The sequence below is a fragment of the Macrobrachium nipponense genome, chromosome 29, assembly GCF_015104395.2.
Source record: "Macrobrachium nipponense isolate FS-2020 chromosome 29, ASM1510439v2, whole genome shotgun sequence".
NCBI lineage: Eukaryota > Metazoa > Arthropoda > Malacostraca > Decapoda > Palaemonidae > Macrobrachium > Macrobrachium nipponense.
In genome coordinates this window covers 9,350,586-9,369,966 of record NC_061092.1, presented here as the reverse complement: position 1 = coordinate 9,369,966, position 19,381 = coordinate 9,350,586, and the positions used below count along the sequence as shown (strand labels likewise).

General features: G+C 37.3%; 2 protein-coding genes across 3 annotated transcripts in view; both read right to left on the bottom strand.

Annotated features, from left to right (window-relative positions):
• LOC135206103 (fibroblast growth factor 1-like) overlaps positions 1-1,897 on the bottom strand; it is a 30,774-nt gene extending 28,877 nt beyond the window's left edge. Inside the window, 1 exon segment of the mRNA XM_064237328.1 lies at positions 1,272-1,897. The gene's annotated coding sequence lies outside the window, so the exon portion shown is untranslated.
• A 5,981-nt stretch (positions 1,898-7,878) lies between these two features.
• LOC135206101 (uncharacterized) lies at positions 7,879-18,889 on the bottom strand. Of its 2 annotated transcripts, none has more exons than XM_064237327.1 (2): positions 18,782-18,889; positions 7,879-17,828 (listed from the first exon to the last, which is right to left on the bottom strand). In XM_064237327.1, exon 2 carries the CDS (start codon positions 17,084-17,086, stop codon positions 15,716-15,718), a length of 1,371 nt encoding a protein of 456 aa, XP_064093397.1. In that variant the 5' UTR covers positions 17,087-17,828; positions 18,782-18,889; the 3' UTR covers positions 7,879-15,715. The 2 variants fall into 2 exon arrangements, with proteins under 2 accessions (XP_064093397.1, XP_064093396.1); XM_064237326.1 differs by having other exon boundaries at positions 7,879-17,815; positions 18,782-18,873.
• Positions 18,890-19,381: the final 492 nt, after the last annotated feature.

The following is a 19,381-nucleotide window of genomic DNA, read 5'->3' as shown; positions in this document are numbered from 1 at the left end:
TGCACTTCCTACATATGGGAGAGATGTTATTTCCATCTATCGTTCTTTGAACATATTAGGTTCTTTGGGCCTGATCTTATGCCGCTGTTATCACTCCTTCAGTTTCCTTCTTGAGCTCTCCCCTCTGTGGCCATTGCCATGTGTCATTGCTGGCTAGTTCTTTAGTCCGTCTCATGTATTGTCCGTGCATTATTATTATTATTATTATGAACTTTATTTGATATTTTACAATTCACAAAGTATATAATGAACCAACAGCTAAACACGGTTTAGAATTCCCGAAAAATAATGAGTAAAACTACAGTCCATATTATTATTATTATTAACTTTGATTTATATCTTACAATACACAAAGTATGTACAGAACCAACCGCTAAACCCGATTTAGAATTCCCGAAAATAATAAGTAAAAATACAGTCCATCATTTGGCATAGCTCACCTGTAAACCTGGGTTTGCATTCAGCAGCCGAGTGGATGATTAAGAATTATCTAGTGTCGGTCAGCCACCGATTAGACAAATTCCCTCCTAAGGCTTAAGTGACTGTGAGTCACTGGACAAATCAGCTGTGTACAATTTAAAACCTTTTAAGGAGTTTGTCACCAGTTAATAAATCATGATTGTCGAAGAGGGAGGATTAATATACGATATAATTTGTAATATTAGTGGATGTGTTGAGTATATAATTTTTTCTCTAATATTTGTGATTAATTCTGATGTATTTGTTTCTAAAATTGTAATTTGATACTAAAGGTTTTTTTTTAACTTTGCATTGTTTACGAAATGTACATTATATGGACTTCCCTTTCACTTCGGAATCAGCCCGAAGCGTATGTCACAAAATAATAATAATAATAATAATAATAATAATAATAATAATAATAATAATAATAATAATAATAATAATGTGTGAGTGTATACATGTATTTACAGCCGTATTTATTCAGACTGAAACTTTCTATGCAATCGTTTTATAAAATACATTCTTTAGAAATGAATGATGTACAAAACTATTCCTACGGTGTTGAAAGTTTTGCCCATTTTGTGAGAAAGGAAAAGGCGTTCCTTTGTTATTAAAGAAATTGGTTATCGTGGTAAAAATGATAACTCTGTTGCAGAGGAAATAGTCACAATATAATATTCACACAGAGTACTTCATGACTATGTAAACATACGAAAAGAAGCATTGTTATTCTTTTTAAAGCGTTGAGCAAAACTATTTAAACGAAAAAAAAAATGACTTAAAAAAAATGAAATATACATCAAACTTACGAATTTCACGGTGCATAATCTCGTCTCACAGCCTTCAAACACGCTTTCATGTTCATCCAGTATGTTTTCTTAACGAATCTGACGGCTTTGTTCTACAGCTCAGTCGAACACAATCTCGAATATCTTAAGATTTATGTTGAAGACCAGTTTTATATTAACCGCGAGAAAACAGTAGCTGCCACAGATAAGTTTGTTTATTGTAAACTATATTCACAATTTTTTTCTTTATTGCAGAGTCTCACACAACACTGAAATATTGTTGGTCTGATGACGAGCGTTTTTTGTTTTCGTTCAATGACTGAAGCACAGTCTGTAAGATATATATATTGAATATTTTTCTTTCGCGCTCTCCTTCTTAATGGGATATTTACCGTCCATATCCAAGTCACATTAGAACCACAAGTCTAACAAACAGAGGTACTACACAACACGACTCACGTCAGAGTGCCACGACCCTAAAGAGTGCCTCCTTTCGCGAAGGGCAGCGTGGCATTCTCATATACTTCGGGAGGGCACGGGACGAAGGTATTCGTGAGGGGAGAGACAGATAGATACAGAGACACACACTGAGAGAGAGAGAGAGAGAGGAGAGAGAGCTGGAGGGTACGTGGCACCGACCGGGCAAGGGCGGGACGGGCACTGGCAAGAAATCATAGCGAGCCCCTCAGGATGGGCGGCTCTTGTCAGCTCTAGGGGCACCCGAGATAAAAGTCGTAAGAGGTCTCTGGTGCCCGATTTTATTCGTTGTACTCGGCGGGCGGTCGCTCTGTGTTGGGGGAGGGGGAGGGGAAGGGAAAGGTAGGGCGATTCCTTTTCTTTTATTGTCACTTTCCATCTCTTTAATTCAAGTTGCTCTTTTGTATTGGGCCATTTTTATGAATAATTTTAAGCCACACGTTTTCTGCAGCCTTCAAGTTTCTGAAAGGTACCAGAAACGTTTTTGTTTTGTTTTGCTTTGAAGTTTCTGGAGTGTTACTTATTCACGTTTAGATAATCTTTATGTACGTGCTTGCTGGCTGAGAAAGATATCCTGAACTGGTTATAGTAGATCGCAAAGATCTCTTTCAAGTAGGAAAGTGGTTTTAGTGTGAATACGCGGCTGGGGCACTCGCTTGTCAAGTTGTCTTATATTGCTTAAATTCAGCGGTGCAGCTAAACGTCTATTAATCTTATTAATTATTTGCCAAAGTAGTTTCCAGTTCAGGTAAATTGGTTTCGATTTCAAGCCAAACAAGTCGTCAAGTAAAGCTCAAGAGGCATTTTTGCACAGTTATTAATCTTAAACAAATTCCAAGGAAGATCCTTTCTTTAAATGGACTGATTCTACATTATTAAGTCGTGTGGAATGCTACTAAAAATGATCAATCTAAGTAACGAACTTTAACTCATTTTCTAATTTTGAATTCTACTTATAAAAGTGCTGTTCAGGCTACATGTGGTGCTCAGGTATTAAGGCAAACACGAGACATTCTTTATTTTTTAATTCTACTTATGAAAGTACTGTGCAGGCTACGTGTGGTGCTCAGGTAATAAGGCAAACACGAGACGTTCTTACCGTCCTCCTGTAATGAGTTGTGCCAACTTTTATTAATAATTTTTGAGGGGAAATGTCGTAGATATATCTCACATATTAATCAGTGTAATTGCTTCAGAATGACTCAAGCTCCCATTTTGGTCACAAAGAGTTTGGATTGAAATCTCGGAGACCAGAAATTTATATTTAGCTCTATTAAATGCCCAACATACATACATACATGAAGCTTATATGAAGGTCTTGTATTCGATGTGTATTATTGGCAATGAATGACAGCATCTTCTAAATGTATCTAAATCATGTATACCGGACGTGGTATACATTTTATATTAGGTATACATCAGTAATCAATTACACCATCTCTGAAGTTATATTCACATAATACATAGCAAATAGGAAAAAATAGTGTTCTTTATGTATTACTGGTAATAAATTACGCAATCTGTCAGACTGCATTAAAATCATTCACAATACATAAAAACAACCTTCAATATTCAGTGGTAAATATCGGTGGTGAATTTCGCCATCTCAGCATTTATGAAAACCGTTTTATGACGAAATATATTTTTTTGAAAAATAAAAGAGAAAAATAAGAGATTAAAATTCTGGAAACCAGAGCGTTGCATGAGCAGAGTCCAACCGTTTAAATCTTATTTCAGGGACCATTAATAATCTAGAATTACGGTTGCGTGAACGGGAGAGAGAGAGAGAGAGAGAGAGAGAGAGAGAGAGAGAGAGAGAGAGAGAAAGTTGACTCATCATTTTAGTGAACAGGAAATCTACAGAGAGAGTGAAGGTATCAAGACAACCCTTAATTGAGAGAGAGAGAGAGAGAGAGAGAGAGAGAGAGAGAGAGAGAGAGAGAGAGAGAGAGAATTTATATTTAGCCCTCTTGATTGCAAGACCCAATTTGTTGCGGCATTGGCCCCGTCTGGAGGTAGCGTCATGTGACATAATAATCATAATAATAATTTGAAGAGGATGCCATTGCTCAGGACGAGTGCCCATCGCCCAAGTCTCCGTGCCCAGATTTATCTCTCCGGAGTAATTACGACAGACTCGTTACGAATAACATTCTGGAGACTCTCTCTCTCAAATTCAATTATACAATATCTATTAATGTAAACTTGATCCAGTCTTGACGAGTGGTATGTTAAACGTAAGTTCTCTCTCTCTCTCTCTCTCTGTATATGTGTACTATAATGTATATACACGGAGAGAGAGAGAGAGTTGACTCACTATTTTAGAGAACAGAAAAGATACAGAAATAGTTCGGGAAATCAAGATTATTCTGAATTCAAAACGAGAGAGAGAGAGAGAGAGAGAGAGAGAGAGAGAGAGAGAGAGAATTCGTAGATTGTGGCTGTGGGAGGCCAAGTGTAGCGCCCCGTGTTATTTATTCAGTAGCCCCACACGTGCCCTACCTCGTCATATATGCCCCATCTAAAAAAAAAAATTTAATAACATTCGTTCGAAGAACCAGAGTGAAAGAGAGGGGGGGAGGGAGGGGGAGAATTCTTGAGGGGTTGGTGGGTTCCTCTTTCCCCTTCAATTTAATTCCCCCATACATACATCCCCCCTCCCACCCCACTCTTATTTCCTGGAGAGAAATTTTAATTTGATTCACTTTTTCTCTATTATATGTCTCTTTTGCTGCTATTCTTTCATGTTCTTTATTTTGATTTTTTTATTTCTTCCTCCTCCTCCTCCTCCTCCCTCTTCAATCTTGGCATGACGTTCAACGTAGGTTTTACTGATCTTCGACTTTGAGTGTCAGGAAATATGTTCACTTTTTTCCTTTTCTTTTTTTATTGACGTCTACGATAGACCTTGCTTTTTCCCTCGTTGAAATACTGAGGTTATATTTTTGCTCTTGTTTGTTTGTTTATCGGCTCTCTTCTCTTTTTGTCTGTTTATTAGCCAGCATATGCGAAAAAAGTCAAGGGGGAATTTTGACTAAACCTTTTATTAGATTCGGTGATATATAGGAACGTAAACATTAGGAAAGAAGGGGCCCTTTGGTTGCTGGATCTCCAAATTGATTTTGTAATTGGAAACAAGTGAGCAGATTTTTTTTTTTTTTTTTTTACAGATAGGAGAATAACTTTTGAGGGGGGGAAGGGGGACGGACGGTAGATTGATCACCCTTGGCGGAGGTTTGCGACATACGAAGTCTCCTGTTTCATTTATTTATAAGTTCTTATGTTACTTATGTTTCTCATAGCTTGATATGTTGAAGTTAATTTTTCTTACTTCTCCTCTTTCATTTTTTTGTTCTGTACGAATGAGATGCCCTTTAGAAATAATAATAATAATAATAATTAAAAAATCCTCATAGTAGCACGAGTCTTCAAATGGAGAAACAAATCCACAGTTATGTAAATGTACATATATTTCAGTTTAAAAACAGCAAAGATAGCTTTCGGGAATCTGTACGGTTCCCCTTATCAATCTTGATAAGGGGAACCGTACAGATTCCCGAAAGCTATCTTTGCTGATTTTAAACTGAAATATATGTACATTTACATAACTGTGGATTTGTTTCTCCAATAATAATAATAATAATAATAATAATAATATAATAATAATAAGCTTTAACAATAAACACATTATCTTTGAAAACCCATAATGTACTATACTTCATTTAAGTAGAGCTGCCTCTTCTACCATTCGAATCTCACTTGGAAGAACAACTAACCAGGTAGAAGAATGTGCTTTGGACTTATTACCAACCTCGGCTTTTTAACCATCTTGTGTCTAATTCCCATCTATTTTCCTCCTTTATTCCTCATGAGATATCAAGGCTTTCAGTACAAAGCCACCCAGTCATCAGGAGAAAGATTTCATTACCAGGTGGGCGTGTCTTTCATATATACGAGTGTGTGTGTACTGTACGTATGTTAGCGTGTGTCATATGTGTGTGTAGGCTGCTCATGTATAAATGTATGCTTGCACACGCGCACACATACACACACGCTTGTTCGTCAGTGTCTGCAAGGCGTGTTTATGTTCCTTCGTCTCTCTCTCGCGCGCTGTGTGTGTTTTGCCAGAGAGGCAAATGGTCTTGTCCCGTCATTATGGGTGTTTATACATCGTCCGTCAATGGAGCTGGAAGCCCATGTATTAGATAAACATCGTCTGGGTACATCTGAGCTCCTCAGGCAAGTTCCTCACTTAGGGGATGACATCCCCCTTAATTTTAACCCTGTCAGTTCTAATGTAACGTCTTGATTTGTCACGGGTTTTTTTATATTTTTATTTAATTATTTTATTTCCGATTGGTGGGATCTGATTGCCTGCATTAATCCACTTCTGTTGCGAGGAATGTTTGGCGTGTGTGTGTATCTATCTATCTATCTATCTATCTATCTATCATCTATCTAGTCTATCTATATATATATATATATATATATATATATGTATATATATATAATATATATAAATATATATATATATATATATATATATATATATATATTTCTAGATTGGAGTGTACGTTTCCGTTCAGATGAAGCTTGTTAGGGGTTATGTTTTTGAAGGTAGATTGAACGAATTTTTTTTTATAGTATTTATAAATTTGTAACGTGTCGGTCAAAGAGTTCTTCATATTATAGAAAATTTTGCGTAGGTTTCTGAAGAAAGCATTGTTCATATCGATTAGTCGTCGTTATATTTGTTACATTACGTAAGAATGCACAGACGAATAGAACATCAGTAATGCAAGGAATTGCAAAGCCCTGGTTGAGATTCATTCGACCTAAAGACAGACGCGGATAGACAGTGTAAGTTCGTTTAAAACAAAACAAACAAACAAACAAACAGATAGGCAGACAGACAGTGTAAGTCCTGGCTGGGAAAACACAGACCGTAAGGCATAATACAGTCAATGTAAGTCCTTTTATGACAGACAGACGAAAGAGACAGACAAATGTAAGTCTTCTTATGACAGACAGACAAAGAGACAGACAGATTGTAAGACATATGCAATCAATGTAAGTGGTTTTATGACAAGACAGAAAAAAAAGACAGACAGACCAACAGCCATACAGTCAATGTAAGTCCTTTTAATGACAGACAGACGGTGTAAGTTCTTTCAGGGAAGCCAAAATACGACCGGCCATTAAACCCGACACTAATTGGCGGTTCCAAGTCGTTCGTTCATACGTGCGTGAAATCAGAATAGCCCTACCCCCCCCCCCCCCCCCCCCCCCCCAACCCCACCCCCCCCCCCCCCCCCCCCCCCCCCCCCCCCCCCGCCCCCCCCCCCCCCCCCCCCCCCCCCCCCCCCCCCCCCCCCCCCCCCCACCCCCCCCCCCCCCCCCCCCCCCCCCCCCCCCCCCCCCCCCCCGCTTCATGCCACTGTATATCACACCCATTTTGCGAAGGGAGGAATCAGCCGCCGCCGTGTGTGTGTGTGTATGCCCGCATATACGCGTGGCAATGTAAAAATCCTCGCCTGCAGAATTGTACCAATTTATTTCGGAATGATTTTGTCGAGTCCGTGTGGTTAGGCGAATTCGTATCGTTGGGGTGTCACGGCAGTATTTTCCCTCACCATGACATTAAGATACGAGAATAAGAATAACATTGGTATACATATACAAAGATAATAATACTATTGTACATATGCACTGTTGTCAGTCTTCTTGCCTGAAGACACGGGTCGGAGAATGAAGACTGATGTTTATACTGCCTGGGAAATAGGATAGGCCTGTCCTACCTGCTATTACATGATATTCCTTGTGTGTATGGGTCTTACTATTGATGAGGCCAAGTGATGTCTTCCTACTGGGAGGCAGTTGAAGTGCTGATTTCCATTTTAGGGGTATTGAAGAAAATTCCTGGTATTCAGCTTGTTTCTTTATTACTCATTACATCATGCCAAATTTCTCCCAGGCCTAGTCTCCTGGACTTGATTAATTTACCTGGTCTTCAGAACTCCTGGACTAGATCTCTGGACTAGATCCCTGGAAATATTCATTTTATTTAATTTTTATTTTCCAGAAATCAATACAAGAGTAGTTTAACCCTTAAACGCCGAAGCGGTAAAAAAAAAAATTGTCTCCCGTGTGCCGGAGTGAGCACGGAAGCGGAAAAAATATTTTTTTCAAAAAATCACAGCGTGCTTAGTTTTGAAGATTAAGAGTTCATTTTTGGCTCCTTTTTTTGTCATTGCCTGAAGTTTAGTATGCAACCATCAGAAATGAAAAAAATTATCGTTATCATATATAAATAATGCGATATATGATAGCGCAAAAACAAAATTTCATATATAATTGTATTCAAATCGCACTGTGCGCAAAACGGTTAAAGGTAACAAGTTACTTTTTTTTCGTTGTAATTTACACTAAATTGCGATCATTTTGGTATATAACACATTGTAAAACGATAAAAGCAACACAGAAAATATTATCACAAAATAATGCATGAATTCGTAACGCACGGACGTAAACAAATATTTCTTTCAAAAATTCACCATAAATCTAAATATTGTCCTAGAGACTTCCAATTTCTTTCAAAATGAAGACAAATGATTGAATATTACTATATTGTAAGAGTATTAGCTTACAATTGCAGTTTTCGACCATATCTGACGAGTTAAAGTTGACCGAATGTCAAATTTTTTTTTTTTATATTTATATATGCAATTATTTCGGAAATAAGAAAAGCTATAACCTTCAAATATTTTTCGTTTTATTCTACATGAAATTGCGCACATTTTCATATATAAAACTCTATGAAATGCCTAATATGAAACGGAGCAAATATTCCGGGAATGGGACGTACGCATTTCGGAGATTTGTGGCGGAGAATCCGCGCGCGGAGGGAAGGAAAGATTTTTTTTAAATTCACCATAAATCTAAATATTGTGCTAGAGACTTTAAATTGGTTTCAAGATGAAGATAAATGGCTGAATATTACTAGACTGTAAGATTTTTAGCTTACAATTGCGTTTTTCGACCATTTCGGTAGAGTCAAAGTTGACCGAACGTGGTTTTTTTTTCTATTTATCGTGATTTTATGCAAATATTTTAAAAATGAGAAAAGCTACAACCTTCAATTATTTTTAGTTGTATTCTACATGAAATTGCGCACATTTTCATATATAAAACTTTATGTAACGGCTAATTTAAAATGGTGCAAACATTACCACAATCGCACGTATGATTTTTTCGGAAGAGTTACTGCGCGGACGTAAAGAAAATTTTATTTTTTTCATAAATTCACCATAAATCGAAATATTGTGCTAGACTTCCAATTTGTTGCCAAATGAAGGTAAATGCTTGAATATTACTAGAATATAAGAGTTTTAGCTTACAATTGCGTTTTTCGACCATTTCGGTAGTCAAAGTTGACCAAAGGTTGAAATTTTGTCAATTATCGTTATTTATGAAAATATCTCAAAACTGATAAAAGCTACAACCATGGGTTGTTTTTAATGAAATTGCGCACATTTCCATATATAAAACTTTATATAACGGCTAATTTTAAAATGGTGCAAACATTACCACAATCGCATGTATGATTTTTTTCGGAAGAGTTACCGCGCGGACGTAAGGAAAATGTTTTTTCATAAATTCACCATATATCGAAATATTGTGCTAGAGACTTCCAATTAGTTGCAAAATTAAGGTAAATGATTGAATATTACTAAAATATAAGAGTTTTAGCTTACAATTGCGTTTTTCGACCATTTCAGTAGAGTCAAAGTTGACCGAAGGTTGAAATTTTGGCAATTATCGTTATTTATATGAAAATATCTCAAAACTGATAAAAGCTACAATCATGAATATTTTATTGTTGTATTCTACATAAAAATGCACACATTTTCATATATAATACTTCATGTAACGGCTAATTTACAATGGTACAAAAATTATGTCAGTGACGAAATAATTTCAGAGATGTGTCACTAATACTTTTTAGTGCGGCAAGAAAGAAATTCGCGCTTGCGCGCCTGTGTAACGATTGTAAACAAAACAACACCTTGATCCATGAACTCCCAGCATCCCCCAAGGCGCGTGATTCAAGAGTTTTCGGCTGGTAGGCCTAAAAGTATTTTTCCGCAAATTTTTTTAAAAACTTTTTTATGTCGACGTAAAATACGTCCAGTCGGCACCCGAGAGACAAAAAATGTTGACGTAAAATACGTCCAGTCGGCAGTAAAGGGTTAAAACAAAACAAAAATAACTGTTTATATTGAGACTTCAAAAAAAATATATCAACTACAGATTATGGGAATTGCTTTTCCTTCATAATAGGATAAGTATCAAACGTGGAGCAACCCTGGAATCAATTAATTTACAATAAGGTGTAAATCACTTGATACCCTACTCCACACACTACTAAATATTTGCACACAATATATGTCAATGGGTAAGGCTACCTGAAAGATTTCTGAGAAACTTACTAAAATGAGGTAAAATTAGGCTAAGGTGCCTTTTAACAGGATAGTCTAGCCTAGGCTTCTTCAAAAATCGTTAAGGATAGCCTATGCAAAGTTTACATGGCTGATTTTTGACTAGGTTACAATAGGCCACAAAGTTAGGTTAGTTTAATGAGGGAACAGGCTAAGTCCTATGTAATTAGTTTTCCATGAATTTATATACATATAGCCTAACTATATTTATCAAAAATAGTCATAATTCCTCATTCAAACAGGATTAGTCTAGGGTAGGCCTTCTTAAATTACTGTATAGCCTAGTCTAAGATCATGATCGGCAGTGGAAATTTCCATGAGAGAGGAGGGCCATGTTGTGGTACCCTTTGGCACTGGTATTTGCAAAAACTGTATACAAACAAAACTCTTATAACTACTTTTTTAACGTTTTACGACCCCATCGAACGCTAAGTTACAACTCAAACTAACACAGCAAAATTTCATGCCAACTAATGAATGTGAAGTGTCTTTCACGACAATGAAAATTTTCCTCTTTAAGGCATTGCAACTTGTTTGACTGGGCAGGCAACTCTGCACTTGAATTCTCGTCTGCTACTGTTCTTTCATGATAATGATCTGTTCCAAATATAATGAACTAACGGTAATATCACGACTTTAAAAGCTTACCTTGCAAGGGATAGATAATCATTTGTATTAATAACTTGGCAAAATAGCCAAAATGAAAGGGTGGACCGTCTGACGTCCTCCTCACATGAAAGCATTCGTGATTCTTACATGTGTTGCTAGTGTTACCAAATTGCAGACGAAAGATTCAGGGCAGTGCTCCCATACTCAGAGTGAGAGAAAAACAAAACAAGGGACTGGCTACACTGCCACGCACTTGTCCACAACAGAAACGAAAACATTTCACAGTTCCAATCACTTACAATTGCAGTGTAAAGATATTAGAGGAGGATGATGAATCAATTCCTAAATAAATCACTAATAATTAAAGTAATATTTTTCCCATTACAATGCTTTTCCCTCGGGGAAGAATTGATTCATGTCCACTCTAATATCAAGGACAACTTTTCCTAACGGAACCAAACAGTTCCTTAGATGGGTCTGCGATTGTGGAAAACAGGTCTTGTACAGTAGAAACAAGTAACGATCTCACACTAGAGACTAAAGAGGCTCTTGCAACAACATAAAACAAGGATATACTTGAGTACTAAATGGGGACACTACCCTATAGGTGTGCGTTAAATACAGCTTTCCTAATAGCTTTGTCTAGCCTAATACTGAGGTTGGATTGACTCCACTTACACAGGATGTCACATCACTCTGCAACAAAAGAGTTCTCCACATGTGGAGACAGAATTTACTCCTATTGAGGCGTCCTAATGATTATCAAACTCACCAAAGCTCTTGGCTAGAAACGACTCTAAACTTGAATCTCAAAGGGGTTTGGAAAGTGGTGTACTCTATCCTCTAAGATGTACCAATCCAGTACTACAAGAGCAAAACTGACAATTTCCTATAAGACAAGACCCATAAGACCACAATCGCATTCCCAACCAGGGCACTATGTGAATTCTTGTACAAAATGTTCTACATTATACCTTTGTTCATTACTTCAACACTAAAGTTTTCACATTACTGGCCCCTGCGAATAGAAAAAATTATATTTTCATCAATTTCAAACAAATGAAAAGAGAATACACAAAATGTACAAAATTACAGTACATCATCACACAGAGTCTATATCTCTTCAATGAGACGTGAGGGAGGCACAATATTCCTAGCACCTCTTGTACAAACTCCTTCAGTTACTATATCAGGCACATTTTCAGAGTGCTCTTTCATGGTAACTAACCATTCTTCATCACCGTGGAATGGCTTTAGTTTATGAGCAGCTCGTTCTACGATTGTATCATCAAACAAATTTTTCAACACATAAGTGGATCCATCTCGCACAACTTCTACCACTCTATAGGGTTCAAGCCACTTAACATTTAACTTTCGACTAGTACCAGGTATTTGAGTCTCATTTCTGACCCAGACTAGTGAATTCTTTTCAACACTCATATTCACTCGCTTTCGGTTAGCTATACTTAAAAATGTTTTTGACCTCTCTAAGTGGGTCTTTTGGATTATCTCATGAACTTTGGCGATATCAGAATCACTCACTTCATCATCAATTGATGGCAATGTAGTTATTATTTGTCTAGCAGGTCTCCTGCTAAAGAAGACATAATGTGGCTGTTCACCTGTTGTTGCATGTACAGCACAATTAAGGACTCGTTGGGTTTCGCCTAAATAGGTTGGCCACTGATAAGGATGACCCTGACACATGACATTCAATAGGGTCTTCATAGTCCTATGCATTCTTTATGATATGCTTTTACCTTCAGGATGGTATGGTGTGATGAAACCAGTGTTAATGTTGTGCTTTTGGCAAAGATCTCTAAACTGTTGTGATGTGAATTCAGCAACATTGTCAAGAATTACACACCCTGGAATTCCAAAATCATTTAAATATTTCTGAAAATTCTTACTGACCACTTCTGTAGTCTTATTCCTCAATGGGTAAAACTTCACAAAGCGTGAATAATGATCAATCACTGTAAGAACGTAACGGTACCCATTTGCACTAGACATCATATCTGTCAAATCAATACTGATACGCTCCAAGGGTTTATGTACTGGTGGGAGTTCTTGGAATTTCTGCTGTAAGGATGGACTGTCTTTATGAACCTGACATGTAATGCATTCTTTAACAAACTTAACCACATCAGATCTAAGTGAAGGCCAATAGAAATAAGTCTCCAGGGCATCAATAGTTTTCCTTCTCCCTAAATGACTAACAACAGACTCATGACCAAACTTCAAAGCAGCTTTCCTAAGCTCCTGCGGTACCACAAGTCTTAACTGAATACTATTGTCATGCTTGTCAGCACTCAGATATAACAAGCCTTCATACAGCATAAACTGATGGATGAACGCTCTGGGAAACTTCTTCCTAGGCAATTTTCCTCCTTTTAAGTATGCAATCAACTCACCCCATCTTGTTTCACCTACCTGCTTAGCCTTGTATTCTTCCTTACTCAACCCAAGATAATTGTCTTGATTATTGTGAAAGATTGCCCTAACAGGCCTACTTAACTGATCAGCTACCTCATTGTGCTTTCCTGGCCTATACACAACTTTGAAGCGATAATCCTGCATTTCAATAATCCATCTATTCATCCTAGGTGACTTTGTCTTTCTTTTGAATACTGACACAAGAGGCTGATGGTCTGTGTGGATTGTAAATGAACACCCCAAAGAAAATGATGAAACCGCCTACATGCTAACACAATAGCCAAGGCTTCCCTATCAGTAGTAGAATATCTCTGTTCTACAGGTTTCAATTTCTTTGAAAAGTATCCAACAGGTTTCAAAAGGCCATCACTCTCCTGCATCAGCACTGCACCTACATGATTCAGACTAGCATCTGTGAATAACTGAAAAGGTCTTGTCATGTCTGCTTTTATGAGCAAAGGAGCTGTCATAAGGAGCTGTTTCAACTGCTCAAAACTAGACTGACATTCTGGTGTCCATGCAAATGGCTGTTTCATTCTTAAAAGATTGATTAAGGGGACAGCAATTTTAGCAAAATTTTGTATGTGCTTGCGATAAAATCCGCACATTCCTAAAAATCTTCTAGTTCTTTGACATCAGTAGGAGCTTTCATATCTCTGATGGCACTTATGTTGTCAGGACAAGGCTTGCATCCTTCTTTGGATATTATATGGCCAAGAAATTTTATCTCTTTTTGCGCAAACTGACACTTCTTGATGTTTAACTTCATACCCTTTTCACTAAATAATTTGAACAGCTCTTCTAATCTCTGAATTAATTCTTCCAAGCTGGGTGCCCATACTACAATATCATCTAAATAATTCTTTAGGTATCCCTTTTTTAGCAACGGAGCCAAGATATTACCTATTACCCTCAAAAATATAGCTGGGCTGCAACTCAAACCAAACGGTAACCTCTTAAACCTATATGAGGAGACTCCATCACTAAAAGTGGTCAGATCTCTACTATCTTCATCTAATTCTACTTGATAATAAGCGTCCTTCATGTCCAATGAAGCATAAAATTGATTTCCTGATGCTGACTCAACTAACTCTTCTAACCTAGGCAAAGGATGGATGTCAGTTTGAAGGTGGGTATTGACTTTTTGATAGTCCAAGCACATTCTTTGAGAATTATCTGGTTTCCTTACCAAGACTATAGGACTTAACCATGCAGCTGTGGATGGCTCAATTATATCTTTAGCTTCCATATCCTCCAACATATTTGCAATAAGCTGCTTGGCTTTCTCAGGGTATCTATACATGGGTGACCTAACTGGTTCGGAATCACTAACATTAATATGTCCCTGAACTCCCTTGAATTTTCCTATTTCATCACTCTCCACTATGAAAACTTGGTGATTTTTCATGACTAGATTCTTTAACTGGGCCTGCTGTTCATCATCTAAATGTGACCAATCTTGCTGTGCAATCAAATTTTCCAGCTTTTTCTCTCTAGTGCATCCTTGTTCTGGTACAACATGCATGCTTTCAGGTATCAGCTCATTCCTAATTTCAATCTTTCGACATGTGGGAGCTACTGAAATGATGTCCCTTTCATCAATCTTATTGTAAGTACCTATCAGTGTTCCTATTTTCAACTTAACTACACCCTTTGTACTATTTATGAGAGGTATATGTACTTCCTGATTATCAGTGACTTTAAGGCACAAAGCCTTCGTAGCACCATAGGCTTTTAAGTCTGAGGTATATTAGAGTATTGTATCTTTTATTTCATTTACAGACACTGCATAAATACCTGCATAAGAGGGAGGTAGAATAATTTTTTTCTTTAATCTTATCTCATCTACTCCACGGCTTAATGGCTGAATAGTTTTGAGATTCCTAATTCTCCTTGTGGAAGGTCTCAGTTTAAGAAGCCGCACATGATATGTAATATTATTCCAAATTACTATACCCTTTATACGATCCCATGTTAGACGAGCAACCCCAAGCAAATCTGTGCCCAATAGAATTTCTGTATCTAACAAGTTGTCTGGCACAATAAAAAACAAGTGAGTAACAACTCTAGTGCCACTATGAACTTCTAAATAAACAGATCCTAGTACTGGTACAACTGCCTGGGTGACTCCCGTTAACCTTGGTAAATTTCTCATCTTGGCAGGCTTCAAACCGAAACTTTCCACAAAGGATTTCTTAACTATGCTGGCACAGCTACCTGTATCAACTAAGGCTTCAATCATGTTATCATTAACCACCAGACTGATAGTAGGCGCTCGTGCCGGACTCCCTAGTCATTTTATACCTACTTTTCCTGGACATCCTACATGACCTCTCCTACTATTTTGTTGGAGACAATCAAAACAAACTCCCTTTGGATGATCAAGAGGACAATCAGACAGATTATGGTCAGTCACTCTGCAAAGGTCACAGTATTTTTTTACTATTACTCTTTTGTTTCTTCATGTTTACTTTCTCCAGTTTTTTTACTTAACTCTTCAAGCTTCTTTCTCAAATTATCTAGCTCGCTTCTTTGTATTTTCCCCTGTTGAACACCTGTTACTGGGGTTGATGACTGAGGGTTCCCAGTGCCTGAAATTGGCAAGACTCTATTCCCATTACTACCATTCATTCCTTGAGCCCTATAATATTCTTCTTTGGCCCATGTCATGAAATTTTCCAACGGAATATGGTCTGCTAAGAAATCAACTAGTTTGGCTTGGGCCTGTGAATTCAATCCCTTATAAACCTTTGTCTTAAGGAATTTATCTGATATTGGAATTGGATCATTGGGGAATTTCAAAGTTAAAGCTGAGATTTTACACTGTAATTTATTAATAAAGGAACTAGGAGGTTCATCAAAATAGTAAGTCATGGCAGTAATCTCTTGCCATGCCTGTAACAGAGTGGCTGAGCCAATAAACTGCTTCTTCATAAGTTTCTTAATCTCATCCCAAGGTAGATTATTACCCTGTTTTACTAACGCTGCTGTTAAGAAAGTAGCTATATCCGGTTCAGCCCGGGCCATTGCCACTTCTATTCTTCTGTCGTCTGAGCTAGTGCATGACTCTACTTGTCTAAAAAAAGTATTAAGTCTGTTGTCAGCAAGAACTCCCTTGAGTTCAGAAAGTTTGAGAAGGGCTACATCTTTCGGCTTTAACACTGGTACATTCTGAGGAATTGCTACTGGAGTGTTTACTGAATAAAAGAATGGATTGGTATTAGTAAAGGAATAAGTAGGCTGTGATCCAAGGAAAGGATTGGGTGTTACAGTCTGTTGACCTTGCTGCAAAATGAATGGGTTTGACTGACTGGTATGAAGGTTTTGACAAGAGTTACCTGATGATGGATTAGGTATAGGTGTGGATGGTTGTGTAGGAGGTTGTACTACCACTGCAGGGTTAGGTGGTGTTGATACATTTATGGATATTGAGGGCACTGTACTTGTGATAGTAGTTGTGGTTTCTGGTGGGTACTTAGTATTTGTACGAGGTGGTATTGGGGGTATGTATTGTGGGGTTCCTGTTATGGTTCTGAGGTTGTCACATGAGAATGGATTACTTGGAATGTGAGACGTATGTGGTGTAGACATTATGGATGGTTGAGTGTTATTATGTTCGGGTGTTAAGTGTTGTATTGTCCCCTGTGTGTCAACCAACTTCTGGTCCAAGTCCTTGATTTGACTTGATAAATCTCCCACTTGAGACCCAACGTCCTGGGAAGATTGAGTGAAGCTCTTAAATGTCTGTAATGTCTGTTGTATTTCTTGTTCTAATTGAATTAGATCAATATATAATTCATCAGTACCAGTCGCCATTGTTACAATATTTCAAAGACTTACATATATAATCAAATAAAATGTAAACTACATTAAGAGACAATACCATACAATCCGTCACTAAAGAAATAATGAATAGGCATGTAAACACGTCATGACCTTAATCAGACAAAAATCAACAATATTGTATAAAGAAATGCATACAATACGACAAAACATTATAAGTGACCTACATAATATATAGGCACAGTGGGTCTGGATCCATAGCATTGGACTACAGATCACACCACAGCTGCCACCAAATGTCGCAGGAGGCTTCCCTCACCATGACATTAAGATACGAGAATAAGAATAACATTAGTATACATATACAAAGATAATAATACTATTGTACATATGCACTGTTGTCAGTCTTCTTGCCAGGAGACACGGGTCGGAGAATGGTACTGTGTCATTGTTGACACGGTGGGTATGAAGACTGACGTTTATGCTGCCAGGGAAATAGGGTAGGCCTGTCCTACCTGCTATTACACGATATTCCTTGTGTGTATGGGTCTTACTATTGATGAGGCCAGGTGATGTCTTCCTACTGGGAGGCAGTTGAAGTGCTGATTTCCATTTTAGGGGTATTGAAGAAAATTCCTGGTATTCAGCTTGTTTCTTTATTACTCATTATATCATGCCAAATTTCTCCCAGGCCTAGTCTCCTGGACTTGATTAATTTACCTAGTCTTCAGAACTCCTGGACTAGATCTCTGGACTAGATCCCTGGACTAGATCCCTGGAAATATTCATTTTATTTAATTTCTATTTTCCAGAAATCAATACAAGAGTAGTTTAAAACAAAACAAAAATAACTGTTTATATTGAGACTTCAAAAAAAATATATCAACTACAGATTATGGGAATTGCTTTTCCTTCATAATAGGATAAGTATCAAACGTGGAGCAACCCTGGAATCAATTAATTTACAATAAGGTGTAAATCACTTGATACCCTACTCCACACACTACTAAATACTTGCACACAATATATGTCAATGGGTAAGGCTACCTGAAAGATTTCTGAGAAACTTACTAAAATGAGGTAAAATTAGGCTAAGGTGCCTTTTAACAGGATAGTCTAGCCTAGGCTTCTTCAAAAATCGTTAAGGATAGCCTATGCAAAGTTTACATGGCTGATTTTTGACTAGGTTACAATAGGCCACAAAGTTAGGTTAGTTTAATGAGGGAACAGGCTAAGTCCTATGTAATTAGTTTTCCATGAATTTATATACATATAGCCTAACTATATTTATCAAAAATAGTCATAATTCCTCATTCAAACAGGATTAGTCTAGGGTAGGCCTTCTTAAATTACTGTATAGCCTAGTCTAAGATCATGATCGGCAGTGGAAATTTCCATGAGAGAGGAGGGCCATGTTGTGGTACCCTTTGGCACTGGTATTTGCAAAAACTGTATACAAACAAAACTCTTATAACTACTTTTTTAACGTTTTACGACCCCATCGAACGCTAAGTTACAACTCAAACTAACACAGCAAAATTTCATGACAACTAATGAATGTGAAGTGTCTTTCACGACAATGAAAATTTTCCTCTTTAAGGCATTGCAACATGTCTGACTGGGCAGGCAACTCTGCACTTGAATTCTCGTCTGCTACTGTTCTTTCATGATAATGATCTGTTCCAAATATAATGAACTAACGGTAATATCACGACTTTAAAAGCTTACCTTGCAAGGGATAGATAATCATTTGTATTAATAACTTGGCAAAATAGTCAAAATGAAAGGGTGGACCGGCTGACCTCCTCTTCACATGAAAGCATTCGTGATTCTTACAAGTGTTGCTAGTGTTACCAAATTGCAGACGAAAGATTCAGGGCAGTGCTCCCATACTCAGAGTCAGAGAAAAACAAAACAAGGGAATGGCTACACTGCCACGCACTTGTCCACAACAGAAACGAAAACATTTCACAATTCCAATCACTTACAATAGCAGTGTAAAGATATTAGAGGAGGATGATAAATCAATTCCTAAATAAATCACTAATAATTAAAGTAATATTTTTCCCATTACAGGGGAAACACTTAATTGTATAGTTTTATTATGGCTTTTCTCTCTCTCTTGGCTCGATATATACATCGACACACACACACACACACACACACACACACACACACACACATATATATTATTATATATATATATATATATATATATATATATATATATATATATATGTGTGTGTGTGTGTGTGTGTGTGTGTGTGTGTGTACACCACTACTCTTATTTATGGAATTTTACCTCGTGTTTTGCGCAGATAGAATCAG